At 39.2% G+C, this 20439-nt stretch overlaps 1 protein-coding gene across 6 annotated transcripts in view; it reads left to right on the top strand.

The window, feature by feature from the left end:
- slc12a8 (solute carrier family 12 member 8) overlaps window positions 1-20439 on the top strand; it is a 148250-nt gene that overhangs the window by 39870 nt on the left and 87941 nt on the right. For all 6 annotated transcript variants that reach the window (XM_072579578.1, XM_072579577.1, XM_072579576.1 and 3 more), the window contains one exon: window positions 1262-1493. In XM_072579578.1, the coding sequence (XP_072435679.1) occupies window positions 1262-1493 (232 nt within the window). The remainder of the gene's footprint in view (window positions 1-1261; window positions 1494-20439) is intronic.

Below are 20439 nucleotides of genomic sequence, written 5' to 3'. Positions count from 1 at the left end.
ATTCTGAGATTGTGTTCTTTGGTTCTAGCCACTTGCCACTGCCTCCCCCTCACCCATCCCCCTTGCTCAGTTTTGTAAGTTTCAGACACATTAGCTCTCATCTCTCTAAACACCAATAAATACAGGTCCTGTTTTCTCATTCTCTCCTCATCAAATATTTCTGCCAACCCAGAAATCAGCCCAGTGAATCTCTGCTGCACTCCCTTTATTGAAAATAAATTCTTCCTTAAGGCAAAATTACGCACAGTATTCCAGATGTGGTCTCGGTACCACTGACACAAGACTTCTTTTCTCCTATAATAAACTCATCCTGTGATAAACATGCCAAATTTCTTGCTTCGTTATTAAGTTTCAGTGACATGTGAATAATGACTGTCAGGATCTTTTGGACACTAATACTTCCCAATTTCTATCCATTTAACGATACGCTGCATTTTTAGTTCCTTCTTTCAAGGTGGATAACTTCACACTTTTTAAGGATATATTCTTCTTGTCTTAGTCCTCATATCTAGTCCTTCCTGATGAAGGGCTTATGCATGAACTATTGATTCTCCTGCTCCTTGTATGCTGCCTGACCTGCTGCACTTTTGCAGCGCCACACCTTTGGACTCAGTTCCATTATAGCATTATTCAATTCTAATCCTAGTCCCCTGCTCTTCCCTGAAGCTCAATAAGTGTTTTCCTTCAAGTATTTATCCATTTCTTTTGTGTTGTTATCAAAACATCTTCCACTGCATATTCAGATAATGCATATGAACTCTTGTGCAAAATGATATTTCCTTATGCTATCTCTTTTGTTTTCCTAATCAATTCAAAGCTCTAACCTCTGGATATGGCCACAGTTTCTCCTTATATAGTGTTATGAAAAGCATTCATGCTTTTGAGCAGCTATCAAATTTTCTCTATGCTAAGAAGGATATCCCCAGCCTCTCCACAAATTAAAAGTTCCTGATAATTTATGCTGTGTAAGTCTTTTGTGCACTTGTTCCAAGGCCTTTACTTTCTTTAGTAACCTAAAATTGAACTCACTGCACCAGGTAACGCCCAACCAGTCACCTGACTTTCGACATTCTAGTTCACACATTAATAACAACATCGACTCATGTTCATATATTGCCATTTAAAGTAATAGAATGTACTGCTTAATTAAGGATGAATTGCATATGATTCTCATTAACATATTATTGACATCACAAAGCCTGCATACAATGTTAATAAAATGTGCTTTTGATGACAACAATAAAATTGTGATCTCTTTCAGTGTGTTGCAGGTGCTATGTATATCACTGGCTTTGCAGAATCCATTGCTGACTTGTTGGATCTCAGTGACATCTGGGCTGTTCGGGGAATTTCTATTGCTGTGCTGCTGGGATTACTGGGAATTAATCTAGCAGGAGTCAAATGGATCATTCGATTTCAACTGTTGCTTTTAGCTTTGCTGGCTATCTCTACGATGGATTTTGTTATTGGTACTTTCACACACCTGGACCCAGGTCAGAAAATATATTTTTCAGCATTGTCAGCAGCAGTGTACAGTTTGGTAAACCCTGACTATGTATGAACTAACATTTTCAGAGAGATAGACCTGCATTGTGTGACCTGTGTCCCAATCAATGCGTCTCTCCAAAGGTTGATGGTACTGCAAGGGAATACAATTTTCCGTTTGTTACTTACATGATGTATCATATATGCTATTAAAATAGCAAGCATGTTATGCCATCCAAAATAAACAATGTGACTGAAAATTGAGGTATCATACCTGTGGGACATGGATATCATATCTATACAAAATAAATTGACATGGAATTTTTCTGTCACTCAGTAAGAAGCTTTTATTTCTACTGTTAAAGGCCCTACTTTTGTTACTGTTTTTTGTTCGTCAGTTGCATTTATTTTCTTCCATATTTGTTTAAGAGGCTAACCAGAGTTTAGCCTTGATCATTTAAATTGCTGACAGTACCATGGTCAATCATTGTTGGTTGGCCTGTGCAAACACAAATTTTGTTTTCTGATGAAGTCTGTCAGCTCAGTACTTCCACTCCCTTTCTCCAAATCTGCCTCAGCCCAGTCTCATTTTGCTTAGTTAGACCTGTCAGCAGGACTCTTGCTGTGAACATCAACCCTGCCGGTGTTACTGAGGGGACAAGAATTGTCACTGTAAGCACCTAATGTCCAACTTGGGACTTAGAAGTTGACAATTGGCATAATGCCTTCCAGTGAAGTTGGTTGAGTATGAGATTTTCAGCAAATAAATATTTCTGAAAATAGGTCACTGGATCCAAAACATTGATTCTACTTTCTGTCCACAGATGCTGCCAAACTTGCTGCGTTTCTACAGCAGTTTCTGTTTTTGTTTGTAACATATTTCTGTCTTGAGAGAGATGCAACCACACTAAGAAGCTTTCTTCCATTCGGACATTGACAGTTGCTTCTCTAACTTGTCACCATTTCTTAGGAAATGGAAAGTAGACTTATCTTTTGGGGAAGCAGACTGCTTGAATGGTGAGCCATGCAATATATCTCATCGCCCAAAGTTCTTGACATTTTTTCCTGAAATCACAGAGGTGAATACCCCTTGTGGAGTTTTTGGAAGCCATTCCATTTATATGTATTAAATGAAGGCTGACTATCTTCTTCCCAACTGGTTCTTGTCAACCCAACCCAATTCAAGTATTCTCATTATGTGGCAGCACTATTTTGTTTTAACAGGTAGCTGGTCTTTGTGTGCATATTTCATTTTTCACATTCTTGTTCTCGGATTGTTGTGTGTATAATTGCAGGTCAGTGGCTGGGATAGATCAGATTCCTAAGATGTTGGAATCAGTGCCTGGAATTAAGTAAATGAAACTCAATAATAATATTTGCATAGCAGCCTTTGCATCCTCATATTATTACACCATTTGCAGCCAATTGATTACATTCATTGTTTTTTCTTGGAACTTTTGAGTTCACCTTTTGGAGGGGAATTCCCAAGACTCCTTTCCTACATTCTTGAACATGTGAACAAGAACAAAAGTAGGCACTCGGCCCGTCAGATGTGCTCTGACATTCAGAAAGATCTGATTTTAACCATAACTCAGCATTCCTGATAATCTTTCATCTCCTTGGTAATCAACAATCTATCTATGTTTCCTAAAAAAAAATTTAAAGATGCGGTATCCACTGCCTTTTGTTTAAGGTATTTTTCTCTCTTTGGGAGGCATGGTTGTATGGGAAGGAATGGGAGGATGGACTGTTTGATTTCTCCCAACACTTTTTCTTGTGTTCATATGTTATGGCGTGGTCTTTATGCCAATTGCATCCTATCAACTTCTTTGGTATTTCTGGCTTGGACAGTTAATGGAAAGTTGCAGAATGCAACATTTGGAATCCCTCCAGATTGGTAATTTTAAAGGCTCTTGGAAAAGAAGGGTGGCTAGTTTTTGTACTTTGCATTCAATGGAGGGGTCTTGCTGTTCTGTAGAATTGGGTCATGGTTTTGGGGATCTTGCCTTGTTGTGTGGTGTGGCTGGCAGTGCTCGTAATCAAGTGTTCCTTGCTCAATAGTTTTGACGTACATGTCTTAGATTCCTAAAGATCGAATATCCATATTTTAAAAAAAGATTGACTTGCACTAGTGGAAAAGCAAAATATGGAGAGCGCTGGAAATCTGAATTAATAGAAGAACATATTAGAAATACTCAACAGGCCAGATAGCATTTGTGGAGCAAAGTTAAATTTTCACGACCTTTTATTTGAACTGTAAAAGTTAACTTACAACAAGTTTTAAGCATGCAGTTAGGTAGAGAAAGAAGGGAAGAGAAGAAAGAATGAAAAAGGGAAGTGTCAAAGCAAGAGAGATTAATTGCTAAAGTGACTATCCTACGATGAAAAGTGAGAGAGAAATGGATCAAGTAAAGGCACAAAACAAAAGTCTAGAGGAAATATACATGTACATGGACATGACAGAATCAATACCAACAGTGATATAATCTCAAATTACCTTCAGTATTAGTTTGGATGGCTGGGTTTAGTTAAACAGTGAGTAGTTGTTCCTCAAACTTAATTGAGCTTCATTGAAGCAGTGTAAGAGGTCAAAGGCAAAAGGGCCAAAAGTGCGGCAAATTAAAATAACAAGTGGCTAGAAGCTCATGGATCATATTTGCAGAGTGAGTGGCGGTGTACTGCAAAGTGGTTAACTGATTTGGTGTTTCCTATCCGCAGTGTAGAGAGATAGGCGAAAGAGAGGACAGCAGATGCTGGAAATCAGATTGTGGTACAGGAAAAGTACAACAGGTCAGGCAACATCCAAGGAGTAGGAGAATCAACGTTTCGGGCATAAGCCCGAATGAGGCTTGAGGGCTAGGGAGCTGAGAGATAAATGGGAGGGGGTGGGGTTTGGGGGGGGAGGTGGGGGGGTGGGGGGGGGAAGGTAGGTCTCAGAGAGTGCTTCAATAAAGTTCAACATACGTTTCAGATGCAGCACCTCATCTTTTGGTTATGCACGTTCCAGCTTTCTGAACTCAACGTTGAACTCAATGTGTCAGACCATAACCATTGCTGCCATTTTTTATTAGCATAGTAACATTTGCAAATGATCCTGTAGTTGCCATTTATACATATTCTAGATCAATGTTTGTCTCTTTATTTATCTCGTTATTATTATCTTTTGACTTGTACAATTATCACTTTTGTCAGTTAATCTCTCCTGTATCTACACTCTCAAGTTCTTTCCTACCCTCACTCCTATTCTTCCATCGCTTTCTTAAAACAATTCTTAGTTGTTGACATCACTGCAGTGTGATGCTCTCAGATAGCGGACTGTATTTTTGAGTCTGGGTTGGGAAAAGAAAGTCAGGTCATTTCCTGCCTCTGCAAGTCCAGCTGACAAGAAAAGTGGGAAGCAGAATTTTCATTTGAAGGTATCGCGGCTCCCCAGGAGTCAGGCTGTACAACACTATGACATGCCCAAAATTTAAAGGGAAAGCATAAGACATTCTACCAGCCCACAATCCCCTCCCCACCTCATGATCCTATACCCACTGTAATCCTTGTAGCATCCATGCCAAACTATATCTCTCTGTACCCCATGCTAAGTGTTAGCTCACACCCACACCTACCACTGTTTGCTCCTAGACCTACCATGCCACTCACCCAATATTACCAGGGGTAGACATCATGAGCTTTGTCTAATGAGATTAAGATAATGTGTCTATTGTAGACTTTTAAACACTCCAGATGTTTTTAAAAAGGTTTTAAAAGGCTGAATTTTTAAATGTCTTGACACATTTGACACTTTTTTGACAGATCTTTGACAGCTCCAATGAGCTTACTAGGTAATGAGTTTATTCACTTTTTATGCCACATTTTACAAATTATAAAGGGGTACGTGCCCAATAGGTATCTAAGCTATCCAAATGAACCCATAACGTTCAGACCCACTCCTACCAGGTCAAATATGTGCACTTGACAATCAGTCACCCAGATCACTGAAGTCTCACCAGAATGGAGGCTGATGTTGATTCCTATGGGTAGCTGCGCCCACAAATTGCATGTGCAAAGAAAACAGTGCCCAGACCCCATTCTTACACCATTATTCTGTGAAAATGGTAGGGGGTGGGACTTCCAATTTTTGGGCTCATTCACTACTTTTGCAAAGATCAAGAAAATCCAGGCCTTTATTTCAAATATCTATTGGTGCTTCAACAGATGCTTGGAACCAACAAAATGATTTGCGCCCTTGGTGTGGGAATCATATGGAATCCCTACAGGAATGGCTGTGACAAAAGCTAGAAAATAAGTTATACAGTGGGCAGTGACAATTGTGGTGCAGTACTTGACCAATCAATAGAATCCGAATTTTACACAACCAGACCATGCCTGGCAATACATTTAGAATCCAGCTGAGGTCTCTGTCGTTCAGATCATCCCTTTCATGACTACATTTTTTGAGCTTTGTTATGTCTGCAGAAACATAAACCAAATTATGGTCAACCTTATCTACTGCAACCAAGCACTAGGAAAATGTATCACTTGCTTTTTATAAGACACATTTTTATTTTATGCTAAATAAATTATTCCAGCCCTCAAAATGCCACTTTCAAAAACTGGAAGTTTCACTTTAACTTGATTTCCTATGTTTGTATAATTTTATTGGTGAACTCAGCTTACAGGAAGTGCTGATGAAGAGACTGTTGCTGCTGATTTTGTGATTCTTTGCTGTGAAAGAAATGCTCTTCTGCAGGAGATTTTCAATTTGCCTTTGTCCCTGAAACTTCTTTTGTTTTCAAACGCTAATATCATTTTCCTCTGCTTACTTTTTAGTTTGCTTTTCACTGAAGGAGAAGTAACTGCTTCAGCTAGTACATAGTTAGGAAGGATATGGCTGTCAGACGATGATGAGTTGCTGACCCTGAGAGTGCCTATCCTGCCCTGTTCTTTCTGAGGTGGTTTCCTTGTTTAAAGTACATAGTGAAACTGATGTTTCTGATATGTTTTATTCCGTGTACCAAGATAAACATGAAGTTTATAAGTACACAGTAAAAGTAAGTGGTTATTCATTTAAACCGACAAAATAGTTTTGAATGCAATTTCAGTTATAGAGTCCGAGTTATATAGAACAGAAACAGACCCTCTGGTCCAACTCATCTAGGCCAAACAGACATATCAATCTGACATAGTTCTATTTGCCAGCATTTAGCCCAAATCTTTCTAAACCCTTCCTATTCATATACCAACCCAGATTCCTTTTAAATGTTGTAATTATACCTGCCTCGGCCATTTCCCCTGGCAGCTCATTCCATAAGCCTATCACCCTCTGCGTGAAAACATTAGCCCTCCAGTCCTTTCTAAATATTTTCCCTCTCACTATAAACCTCTAGTTTTGAACTCCTCTACCCTGGGAAAAAGACATTGGCTATTTATCCTATCCATACCCCTCATGATTTTATAAACCTCGATAAGGCAACCTCTCCGTCTCCAGTGGTCCAGGGGGAAAGCCTGCTCCTATTCAGCCTCTCTCTATAGCTCAAACCCTCCAGTTCCAGCAACATCCTTGTAAATCTTTTTTGAACCCTCTCAAGTTTAACAACATCATTCCTGTAGAAGGGCAATCAAAATTGTACATAGTATTCCAAACGTGGCCTCCCCAGTGTCCTGTATGTCCACAACATGACATCCTAAACCCTATACTCAATGTTCTGACCAATGAAGGCAAGCATGCCAAACACCTCCTTCACCACCCTGTCTACCTGTGACTCCACTTTCAAGGAATTATGCACCTGCACCACTAGGTCTCTTTGGTCAGCAACACTCCCTGGGGCCCTACCATTAACTGTCCTGGTTTGTCTGACCAAATGCACCACTTCACATTTATCTAAATTAAATTCCATCTACCAATCGTTGGCCATCTGATCAAGATCCCTTTGTGCTCTGAGGTCTTTTTCACTGTTCAAAACACCACCTACTTTGTTGTATCTGCAAACTTACTAACCATACTTCCTATATTCACATTGAAATCATTTATATAAATGGCAAAAAGCAATGGACCCTTGTGGCACAGCACTGGCCACAGGCCTCCAGTCCAAAAGACAATCCTGCACCACCACCCTCTGTCTCTTACCTTCAAACCAATTTTGTATCCAAAAGGCTAGCTCCCCCAGTTCCCATGTGATCTAACCTTGTTAACTAGTCTAGCATAAGGGATCTTGTTGAACGCTTTGCTGAAGTCCATATAGACAATGTCTCCTGCTCTGACTTTATTAATCTTCTTTGTCACTTCTTCTAAAATCTCAGTCAAGTTAGTGAGATGTGATTTTTCATGCAAAAAGCCATACTGACTATCCCTAATCAGTCCTGTATTTCCAAATACATATAAATCCTATCCCTCAGAGTCCCCTCCCACAACTTGCTCACTATGACGTAAGTTTTATTGTACACACTTAACAAATTCCTCCCCATCCAAGCCCTTTTAACCATGACTGTCTCAGTCTATGTTTATAAAGTTAAAATCCTCTTCCATTACAACCCTTATTAAAGATATCTGAGATCTCCTTACATATTTGTTTTGCAATTTCCTGCTAACTATTTGGGGGCCTATAATACAATCACAAGGTGATGATCTCTTTCTTATTTTTAAGTTCCACCCATATGACTTTATTGGACAATCTCCCAGGAATATCCTGCCTAAATACAGCTGTAATGTTCTCCTTAACCAAAAACACCACTCCCCTTCCTCTCTTGCCTCCTTTTCTATTCATTTGAAGCATCTGTACCCTGGAACATTAAACTGCCAGTCCTGTGCATCCCTGATCCACATCTCTGTAATAGCTATGATAACCCATTCCCATGTTCCCAAACATGCCATTAATTCATCTGCCTTACCTGTCAGGCCTCTTGCATTGAATTAATGCAATTTAATTTGTCTGTCTTACTTTATTCTCTTCCAAGCTCTTGTTTGCCTTGACTCTTTTGCTTGCTCCATTTCTCTACTGTACCAGCTTCAGCCTTTTCACACTATTGCTTTGGTTTCCCCCCTCCCCCCAATTGAAGAACCAATTTTTACTATCCTTTTCACATGGGAAATGTGCTAAATTCATTCTTTCCACTTTATTCATAAGCTTCTCTTATTTACTGTTGATGTAGGAAGCTACATTTTAATATATGCCCGTATCATTGATGGAAAAGTAAGTTTTTTTTCTTCACTCACGAGTTGTGGGTGCTGCTGGCTGGGTCAGCATTTATTGCCCATCCTTATTTGCCGTTGAGATGATGGTGGGCTGCCACCTTGTTATTTGTTACAAGTACTGATCTTTCCTCTTTTCAACTTGGTTTCACTTTCAATTGTGCGACTGCCCACTTTGCATCCTCCTGCAGTCACAAGTAGGATGCTGTAAACTGTTGGGTACCTGGCATTTCGGAATGGTTAGAGCGTGGAAGGAGGCCATTTGTCATTTGACTCAACGTGACCATACCACTTTCCTCGAATTCCATTCCTAATAATCAAGCAACTTTCTTTCCTTCAAGTGCATATTGACTTTCTTTTGATAGCCACATCTTCAATCTGCTCCTTTAGAAGTTCATGTAGGGCAATCCACATCCTAATATCACTTCAGAGAAATATTTTACTTTATGTTGTCATTGATCCTTTTTTGATTCATCATTACGTTGGGAATGCGATAGGTGGAAGGAGGTTAAGGTGAGGGTGATAGGCCGGAGAGGGGGTGGGGGCGGAGAGGTCGGGAAGAAGATTGCAGGTCAAGAAGGTGATGCTGAGTCCAAGGGTTGGGACTGAGACAAGGTGGGGGGAGGGGAAATGTGAAAGCTGGAGAAATCTGCATTCATCCCTTGTGGTTGGCGGGCTCCTAGGCGGAAGATGAGGCACTCTTCCTCCAGGCGTCATGTTGCCATGATCTGGGGTAAGCCCAAAACGTCGATTCTCCTGCTCCTTGGATACTGCCTGACCTGCTGCGCTTTTCCAGCAACACATTTTTCAGCTCTGATCTCCAGCATCTGCAGTCCTCACTTTCTCCTAGTTGCATTTAATTCCACTTGCCATATGCCTATGTATTCAGCCTACCTATTTTGTTCTTTTGAATTGTATCAGAATATTTCTCACAGTTTACAACACTTCAAAAAACATAAATTAATTGAATGACCTGCAAAATGTACTGGAATACTACCAGGGATGAGAGATTTCAGGTATATGAATGGAGTGTAAAGCTAGTTAACTTTCTCCTTAAAACAAAGAAAACTGAGGAGATTTGATAGTTTTGTCTTTGCTATTGAACAACTTCAATATTTTAAACAAAGTGAAACCATTGTAAATGCTGAAACTTCAATAATATAGGACATAAATTTCAGGTAACTGAGAACAGAACGAAGGACAATATGAAGATTTTTATTACAATTGAATAATAGCTTTAAAAATGGAATTGAATAAATATTTGAAAATAGGGGGATGTGTGTAAAGAGCTGAGGAGTGGGACTAATTAGATTAGGAATATAGGAATGTAGGAATTAGGAGTGGGAGGAGGCAGTTCAGCCCTTCGAGCCCACTCCGCCATTTAACATTATTGTAGCTGATCTTGTCCTGGTCTCAACTCTGCTTTCCTGCCTGTTCCCCATAGCCCTTTTTCCTGTTTTTCATCAGAAATCTATCTATTTCGTGAATCTGTTGTTTGATTTTGCCTGTACTGCAAACTGATGCATTGAGTTCCACAGATTCAAAAGCCTCTAAGAAACAGGTTTTCCTCATCTCAGTATTGAACCTACCTCCTCTCTCACTATACCTATGCCCTCTTGTTCAAAGGGGAATATCTGTTCAATATCGACCTTACCAATTCCTTTTAGTATCAATCAATCTGATTTCCCCCACTTCATTCTTCTGAACTCCAGAAAGTACAAGCTATTCAACCACAACTTGTATGACAACCTTTTCATCCCTGGAATCAACTTAGTGAACCTCCTTTGAACTGCCTCCAGTGCCACCACATCTTTCCTCAAGTAAGGAGACCAAATCTGGACACACTATTCTAGGTGTGGTCTCACCAATGCCTGATATAATTGTAATAATACTTTTACAATCCAGTCCTTTTACAATAATTATAATAATTTCTTCTTTATATGCTACCCACTTTCTGCGATTCATTCACAAAGGTTCCCAAAATCCTTTGCACTGATGTACTTTGAATCTGCTCCCCATTTAAATAACAATTTGCCCTTTTATTTTTCTGGTCAAAATGGACAACCTTGCATTTTTGTACATTTTAAATTGTTTTGAAATTTGAGTTAGCACTCATTTGGCTAAATGGTCTCCTTCCATGTTGTGCTATCTATGTTTCTGTAATTTAAAATAATGTAATTGGCCAACAGAAGGTAAATATGTGGGTCCATGTGATGCATGGATTGTATAATCTGTGACTGGTTAGCAGATGGTGGATACATGAGGTGATGTAATATAGAATATGCTGCATTGGTCTGTTAAACCGCCTCCCTCCTCCTAGGTGAATCATTTGACTTTAACTATCAACCTGACAAAAATAGGTTATACCCGCTGGTTGAGACAAGAAGATTGGAGTGACAGGAGACCAAAGTTGGAAAGAATAAATGGTCTGCATCTGTTCCCCCTTCATTGATTGATAGATACCTATTTTCCCATTTCAAAGTGAAGTATCTGGTCTGTAGTGGAACTATGTCTTTGGTTATGACAGTTGTTTTATTATGAATGCTTTGGTGAATGTTAATACATTCAGCTCAGTGGGTGGCATGGCAGCATATGAGGGACCATAGAAATGTGTAAGTTGGCAAGGTGTGATATGGGATGGATGAGGGTAGAGGTTTAAGTTGTTAGCCACTTGGCTGCTATGTTGGAAGACTGTGTTGAGGCAGCCCTGCACCTATGTAACTCGTGTACTCTGTTGTGACTTGAAAAATGCCCTTTGAACCTGAATCCTGAGTCAAAAGACAAATGAACAGACACACATTGACCAGGTGTGTGTTGTAATTGCCTTGTACGGCCACATATTGATAAGGTGTGCATTTTGTTAGCCTCGCAGATATACAGGGTTTCTAGAGCTCAGATGAAAATTCCATCTTGGGTTTTGTATGCTAACAGGAATGCAGTATGGGTTGTGAATGAATCACTGATTTACTGGGCTTTCCCCTTGATTGCATTTAGCCTTTATAAAAACGATGGGGCTGCAATCATTCAAGCAAATGAAAAATATTCCATCCCACTTATAAATGTTGGTCAAGCATAATTTCCGTTTCTGACCTCTTGTCATCATTTATGTAGCTAAACCAGTTAATTTTCTGGTCAATGGCAATCCCCTGGAAGTTGGTGAAGAATTCAGAGGTGGTCATGCTACTTTGTGTCAAGCAGCATGTTGGATTCATGTTTTTCGAAGATAGTTATTGCTTGGCGTAAACATTTATCATCCAATTTCTCATTGTTGGTTAATTGATGTTGCAGTCCACGATACACTACATTTCCAGACTGAATATAAAATACAAAATTTGAATCATTTACTGAGCAGATTTTTGTTGGTTGGAAGATAAATTAATGATATTTCTAATATAAATGTACAAAGTATGTGTTTAAATCATTATTTATAAAATAGCTGAAGCTTCTCAAAATTTTGACTTTAGGGTGGAAATGTTATTAATATTGAAAGTGTTTTCCAGAGACCATTGTTGAAAAGGAAGCCAAACCCAAATGGTAAACATTGAGGAAGCATCTGCATGTTATTTTATTCATTGCAAGTTCAAACCAACTCTGTAGTGGTAATTATGCCTTGCATGCAAACAATGTATAATCGGCTTAAAGTTTGTAATGATTTGACTTCACTTTGAGGGACCATTTCACTCAGTGTGGTATCAAGAAGCCCAAGCAAAAGTACAATTCATGAGAATCAAGATGAAAATTCTTCACTACCTGGAGTTATACCCAGCCAAAAGAAAGATGGTGAATTACTATTTTGACACAATTGTTTCTCACATTTTAACTGTGTCAAATATCACAGATGACTGTATTTTGGTGCACATGTATCTTTTCTCATCTGCGCGTTTTTACATTAGCTGGCTTGAACTACAGTATTGCCCTGGCCAATATATTATTCCCTCAATCAGCACCACCAAAGCAGATTATTTGATCAGTATTTTGTTTGTTTGTTTTTGTGTGACACCTTGTGAACCTTGCTATGGAATTGTTGCTTCCTGTGTGAAAAAAAAATTAATTGAGGGGCTGAATACACTGGGGCTATTTTCCCTGGAGCAACGGAGGTTGAGGGGTGCCATTATAGAGGTTTATAAAATCATGAGGAGCGTGGATAGGGTAAATAGACAAGGTTTTCGCTGGGGTTGGGGTGTCCAGAGCTCGTGGGCATAAGTTTAAGGTGAGACGGAAAAGATTTAAAAGGGAGCTAAGGGGCAACTGTTTTACGCAAAGGGTGGTGCATGTATGGAATGAGCTGTCAGAGGAAGTTGGTGGAGGCTGGTACAATTATAACATTTAAATGGCACCTAGATGGGTATATGAATAGGAAGGGTTTAGAAGGATATAGGCCAAATACTGACGAATGGGACTAAATTAATTTAGGATATTCTTTTGGCATGGACGAGTTGAACTGAAGGATTTGTTTCTATGCTATATATCTCAATGACTCTGTGACTGTAAATTACATTTAATTGGGATCGTACAGGATATGTGGCACAGAAACAAAGCAATCAGCCTAACCAAACCATGCCAGTAAACATGTTCCACATGAATGAGGAGTTTGGGAGGACTGCAGATACTGGAGATCAGAGTCGAGAGTGTGATGCTGAAAAAGCACAGCAGGTCAGGCAGCATACGAGGAGTAGGAGAATTGACGTTTCATGCATAAGCCCTTCATCAGGAGTTTGCATGTTATCCCCATGTCTGCATGGTTTCCATCTGTGTACTCTAGTTTCCACCCACAGTCAAATGATGTGCAGATTAGGTGGATTGGCCATACTAAGTTGCCCATAATGCCACAGGAATTTGTGGTAAGGCATGGGAAAGGAAGGGATTTTGGGGGGCGGGCGGGTGAGCGTAAGGGGAGGTGGTGATGCTCTTCTGAGGGTTGGTGTGGACTTAATGGGTTAAATGGCCTGCTTCCACACTGATTCCATGATCTGCACTTCCAACAATGCTGCCTAAATTTGTGTCATCACCAAATTTGAATAAATAGATCCTGTCAATTTGAGTTCCTATTCATTATCCCTACTTCCTGCCATCTACCACTCATCAATTTCCCAGCCATGTCGGTAATCTGCCATAACTTCCATAGGATTCTATCTTAGCCAACAGTCTGTTATGTAGAATTTTACCATATGCCCTCTGAAAGTCCATATAAACAACATCCATTGATATTCTGCTATGCACTATCTTAGTCACATCCTCAAAAGTCAATGAGGTGTGTTAGGCATAACCTCTTTGTAATGAATCCATGCTGACTCTCCCTGATGACTTAAAATTTTTGAGGTGTTCAATAACACCATCTTTCATTATTGACATCAACAATTTCCCCATTACAGATATTAGGCTAACTGGTTTGTAATTCCACGGTTTTCCTTTTCCTTTCTCTTAAAAAGTGGAGTGACGTGCAATTTTCCAATCCAGAGGGACGATTCCTGCATCTAGGAACTCTGAAAGATTATAGTTAGGCAGCTAAAGTGTGTTCTCTTACTTCCTTTAATATCCTTGGATGGCAACTGTAAGGTCCTGGGGGTTTGTTACTCTTTGGTTCCATTAATTTCCTCATTATTGATGTTTATGTGTGTTGATTTTATAACTAGAGTTAGTACATGTATAAAATGATATTTTGCTACAACTGTATAAAACTTGGTTTCAACAGATCTGGAGTACTCTGTATAATTCTGGGAACCACACCATTGTAAAGACAGATAGACATTAGGAGGAGTGCAGCTTCTATTAACCAGAATGCTTCCAACACTCTAACAGGTAGATTATGAAGTGAGATCATAAACCAGGTTTGTATTTTCTGGAATGAAGAAAGTTAAGAAATATTAGAATTTTATAATGATATTTGGATGATGTTTAAATAAAGAGAAATTTCATGTGCTGATGAACAACCCTAGGACAAAGGCTCATAATCTTAAAATTATTATTCAAGTTAAAATTCCAGTCGGATGATATAACTATGTTACCCCGAGAGGAGTGTCAAGTCTGAGTGAAGATATAAAAATCTTTTTGGTAAATGATATAGTTTACTAAACACTTGTTAAATTAAAATTCTGCTTGACTGTTGAGTTTGCTAACATCAATTACAGGTTAGTCATACTCCTGTAGCAACATATTGATAAGTCTTGGAAGTGGAAGTCTCCTGTTCACATAGTATCAAAGTTTGTTCAGTCCTGAGGTTTCCTTTGTGGTTTTATACAAGATGTTGAGGAAAGTATTTGACAGAAGAAAAATTTCCATACAGTGCATTTATTGAAGCACACGAACATTAATGTTGGGTGGAATGCTGCTACAGGAAATAGGTTTTGTGAAGAGAGATTACAAAATGCTCTGAGGGAAGAAATTTAATCTTGATGCATTATTCAATAAAGTTACCTGTTAACCGCTTCCTGTAATACCTTTCTGATGAGATGAGACTTCAAAGCAAATTGAATTAATATGTGTAGTATAGAAGAAAATGTCTTGTAAATTTTAGTTGGTGTACAAATAAATAAGGGTTGTTGTGGAAAACATTATCAAATAAGGTTCAATATTTTAAATTCTTTTCAATGCTATTGGTTCACCTTTGGAAAATATAATCACATTATTTTCACATTACAACAGTGACTTCTCTTTAAAAAGAATACTGTAAAGTGCTTTGAGATTTCAAATGGTCATGACAGGCTACATACCAACAAATATGTCCTTTTCATTTGGGTAAGGTATACAAGTAAAAATTCACCTGAATTCCGCGCTTGTCATATTTGCTTTGACTTGCTCTCATTTGATGAATTTCCAGATGTTGACTTTATTAATAGCATGATTAAGAAATAAAAGGCACATAAAAATCTGTATGCAATATATGTGTTCTTCCAGTTAAGGATAAATGCTTGACATTTTTACAGTTAGAAGAAGAGTTTACCAAATACAGTAATCCTGTAATGGATCATTGAATTATCACAACTTATACTCTGCCATGCCAAGGAGCCTATTTCCTCAGACAGTTTGAGCAGCAAGTGGTCCAAGTCTCATTTTGCCTTTTAGTATTACAGATTCATTTGAAATAACTTTTGGGTAAACAGATTCAGAGAATCTCAAGACATTATCTTATAGATGTATACATAAGCTATATTATGAGGTTTTTCAATATCTCTCATTTTCAGTCCTTTATCAGATAAACATCAGTTTGCTGCCTTTTTAAAAATATATTCACTTGTGGGATGTAGGCCTCGCTGGCTGAAAACATTTATTTTCTGTCCACAATTGTAGTTGAGAAAGTGGTGGTGGTCGTGAGTTGTTTTCTTGAACTGCTGCAATCTCTCTGCTGTAGGTTCGCCCACCAGTCCCTAGGGAGAGAATTCCAGCATTTAATCGAGTGCCAGTAAAGGAATGGTGATTTATTTCCAAGTTAGGATTGTGAGTGGCTTGGAGGGAAATTTGAAAGTGGTGGTGTTCCCATGTGTCTGTTGCCCTTGTTTTTTTGAGATGGAAGTAGTCATCAGCTTAACAGGTGCTGTCTAAGGATCTTTGGTGAATTTCTGCAGTGCATATGGTAAATAATACACGCCACTGCTACTGATGCTTGTGGATGTGGTACCAATGAAATAGATAGCCTTGTCCCGGATGGTGTCAAGCTTCTTGAGCGATATTGGGGCTGCACTCATCTATGCAAGTGGGAAGTATTCCATCACATGCCTGACTTGTGCCTTATGGTTGATGGACAGGCTTTGGGGTGTAAGCAGATGAGTTACTTGCCACAGTATTCCTAGTCTGTAGGATAAAGTGAGGACTGCAGATACAGGAGATCAGAGTCAAGAGTGGGGTGCTGGAAAAGCACAACAGGTCAGGCAGCATCCAAGGAGCAGGTGAATCGACATTTTGGGCAAGACCCCTTCATCAGGAATCAGATTCCTAGTCTTTACCTACTCTTGTAGCCACTGTGTTTATGTGGCAAGTCCAGTTGAGTTTCTGGTTAATGGTAACCCCAATGATGTTGATAGTGGGGAATTCAGTGATGGTAACACCATTGAATGAATTCAAAGACAAATTGCTCTTGAACTGATGAACAAATGGAAAGTTGCAAGGTTCAGATTATTTAGTGGGATTTCCTTTAACAGGTGGAAAGAATCATTTTCTATCACTAGAGACATTGTTATTGGCCAGATGGGAGATGGGTTACTAATTGAGCAGCCGTGAGCTGGACTCGTTATCCATTGGAAACCAAAGTCTATTTTGAGTGCCACAATTACTGAACATTTTGCTCAAGCTTGTTGTCATGTCCTCCCCTCTCTCGTCCCACTGACTGTCATTTCAATTCCCCCACCACCACCGAACTATAGAATAGATGCTATCCCTCCACACTTCACTTCAGCTCTGCTGAAGAGCCATCTGGACTCAACATCAGTTTGCTCTGTCTTCTTGGATGCTGCCTGCCCCGCTGTGATCTCCAGCATTTGTTGTTTTCAGTTCAGATTCCAGCATCTGCAGTGATTTGTTCCTATGCAGCTTGCTAGTTGAAAGACCAGCTGTTCCTAAACTAATACTACATTAAACTGAAACCGAGAGCTGACTTTCAGACGGTGCACACAGGTGTTATCCCTTATAGACTTTTTGTAATTTCCTCTCAGGATTTTCTTTTTATTACCCCTCCCCCACCCCCTCCCTTTGAGGCTGTGGCTAATTTAAGCAGCTCATAGTTTTGAAGACTACACACAAGGCCTTCTGTCCATAATTCTAAGGCATTTCCTCTTGCAACTCCAATATATTGTGCCACTGTGTTCCGTCAAAATATTGTGATACGTTGTTTCTAACCAAAGTTTTAAAAAATTAAACGTATTGCATTCAGAATTTCAGATTCATTGGGGGAAAGATCTTTCATTGCACATGAAACCATAACTTAAGCCTAAATTGGTTAAGTTGATGTAATTTGGATATGTTTGAGTTTAACCTGAAAAAAGGAAACTCACTGGTTTAACTAACAGAAAATGGATGCACTGTAATCAGTTAACATAAGTACATCAGGTATTTTTTCTGAAATATCCTGAAATATTCACCCAATCAGACTGATGGTCTCATTACATGGATGATAAGTATGCTTAAAGTCCAGAAAAAGGAGTGACAGTGACAATTCTAAACTGGTCCTTGTCCAAAATAGGATAGAACATAGGACAAAGCTAAAATGATCTGACTTGAATTGATGCTCAGTCACTATGAGTAGCCATTTCATCTATAAGAAACAAAAACAAACTGAACCTGCTGCAGGAAGCCATTCTGAGAGCTGGCTGTCAACTGAGACTAGTCAGTATCTGAAATAGTTAGTTGTAGCTAAGGAACAAACAGATGGTGTTTGAGAAGGGTGGTGACTTCCTTTTGGATAAATACGTCATTTATCTGGGTGGGCAAGCATTTTTCCAAACAGTGATAAAGTTGCTGGGAACTGCTTTGTTCTGCCCTATTTTTCAACTTTTCTTTTGAAAAATAATGCTTGATCACAGAAATCAGCATCTTATGGGTGAGGACTACTTAGCAATGAGCTGCAGTTTTTATAACATTGAATACAAACAATACTTGTGAAAATATTGACGCTGTGGCAACATTTCCTTAAGCTTGTGAACAGGAGTAATGAATTTAACAAAATATTCTGCAGGCTGTAGTCCGCACGCAAATGCTTTGCATCCAATTGATCAGTTAACTGATCTCATAATCATGCTCTATCCTGAGCCCAGCAATTACTCTTAGACATCTGCTGAAATAAATGTTTTTAAGATGCTGTTATAACTCCTCTTGTAGTAATGGATTTCTGCCTTTTATTAAGATTGAATTTAATGTTGATACATTGTTGGTTTTACGTGATGGATATGTGCATGAAGTAATGGTTTACATTCATTATTTTCTTTGTTATACTTATTACATAAGGGATCAGGCTATTCAAGTTTCATGACCCAATCTGAAATTAATCTTTTGAACTTCATATTAGGCCCATAAAGGGTAATGTTAGCTGGCCACTCAAGCTAACGTTAAATTTCCCATTGATTTAACAGGATTTTTGATTTGCCCCAAATATTTGATAAGCAGACAACTGATGTTCTGGTTTATAGACGATATATTTTTCATCTACGCACTTGAGATGAACAGATTATATACTTAATATGTAAATATACATAGCCATGACGATTTGAAGTCAACTGCATTTTTGCAAAGGAAAATGAGAGTGGCTTGAATCAGTGATTCCACTGACTCATCCCAATTCCCGTTTAACATGAAGGCACCAGTAGGAATTCTGTAACTTCCAATGAAAAAGCCTTGGAAAATCAGATACTTCATATTGCTGCTTATGGAAAACTTCCAAAAGTGCTCCTTTTAGATTTTTAGATTGAACAATTTAGAACAGTGAAAGAAAATCCAAAACAGTTCATGGTGTATATTTGCATCTGTACACTATTTTGTCAGGCACCAGTTATACCCCACCTACAGATCTGAAATCAATAACCATCACCTGCAAGGAGTGACTACAACAGCCATCGTAGAACATATCAATAGCATCTGGTTCTGTTGTAAATGCAGAGTACAGTTAATGTGTCAGCCACCTCATAATATTAACCAACCTCTCAGCCTCTGACACTTCAGGGAAAATAACCCCAGTCTATTCAACCTCTCTGTATAGCTCAAACCCTCTAACCCTGGCAACATTCTTGTAAATCTTTTCTGAATCTTTTCAAGTTTCACAACATCCATCCTGTAGCAGAGAGACCAGAATTGCACACAGTATTCCAAAAGTGGTCGAACCAATGTCCAGTAAGCTGCAACATGACTTCCCAACTCCTATACTCAACACTGTGACCAATAAAGAAAGCATACCAAATGCTGCCTTCACTATCCTGTCTACCTGTAACTCCACTTTCAAGGAGCTGTGAAGCTGCACTCCAAGGTCTCTTTTTGCAGCAGCATTCACCAGGACCTTACCATTAAGTATCTAATGCAGCATCTCACACTTATCTAAATTAAATTACATTTGCCAATCTTCAGCCCATTGGCCCATCTGATCAAGATCCCATTGTACTCTGAGGAAACCTTCTTCACTGTCCACTACACCTCCAATTTTGGTGTCATCTGTAAACTTAGTAACCATACCCCCTATGCTCACATCCAAATTATCCATATAAATGACATTGGACCCAGCATCAATTCTTGAGGCACACCGCTGGTCACAGGCCTCCAGTCTGAAAAGTAAGCCTCCACTACCACCCTCAGTGTTCTACCTTTGGGCCAGTTCCGTATCCAAATAGCTGGTTCTCCCTCAACTCCATGTGATCTAACGTTGCTAACCAGTATACCATGAAGAGCCTTGTTGAGTATCTTACTGAAATCCATGTAGATTATGTCCACTGCCCTACCCTTATCAATCTTCTTTATTAGCTCTTCAAAAAACTCAATCAAGTTCGTGAGACATGATTTGCCACGCACAAGTCATGTTGACAATCCCAAATCAGTTCTTCCCTTTCCAAATACATGTAAATCCTGTCCCTCAGGCTTACCTCCAACAATTTGCCCACCATCGATGTCAGGCTCACTGGTCTATCGTTTCCTGGCTTTTGCTTACTGCCTTTCTTAAGTAGTGGCACCACATTAGTCAACCTCCAGTCTTCTGGCACCTCGCCTGTGGCGATCAATTGTACAAATATCTCAGTAAGGGGCCCAGCAATCTCTTCCCTAGCTTCCCACAAGGTTCTAGGATACACCTGATCAGGTCCCAGGGATTT

Source organism: Chiloscyllium punctatum, chromosome 10, assembly GCF_047496795.1.
Source record: "Chiloscyllium punctatum isolate Juve2018m chromosome 10, sChiPun1.3, whole genome shotgun sequence".
NCBI classification, from domain to species: domain Eukaryota; kingdom Metazoa; phylum Chordata; class Chondrichthyes; order Orectolobiformes; family Hemiscylliidae; genus Chiloscyllium; species Chiloscyllium punctatum.
Note: the sequence above shows the minus strand (reverse complement) of the source record. Positions and strands in the feature narration are given on the sequence as shown.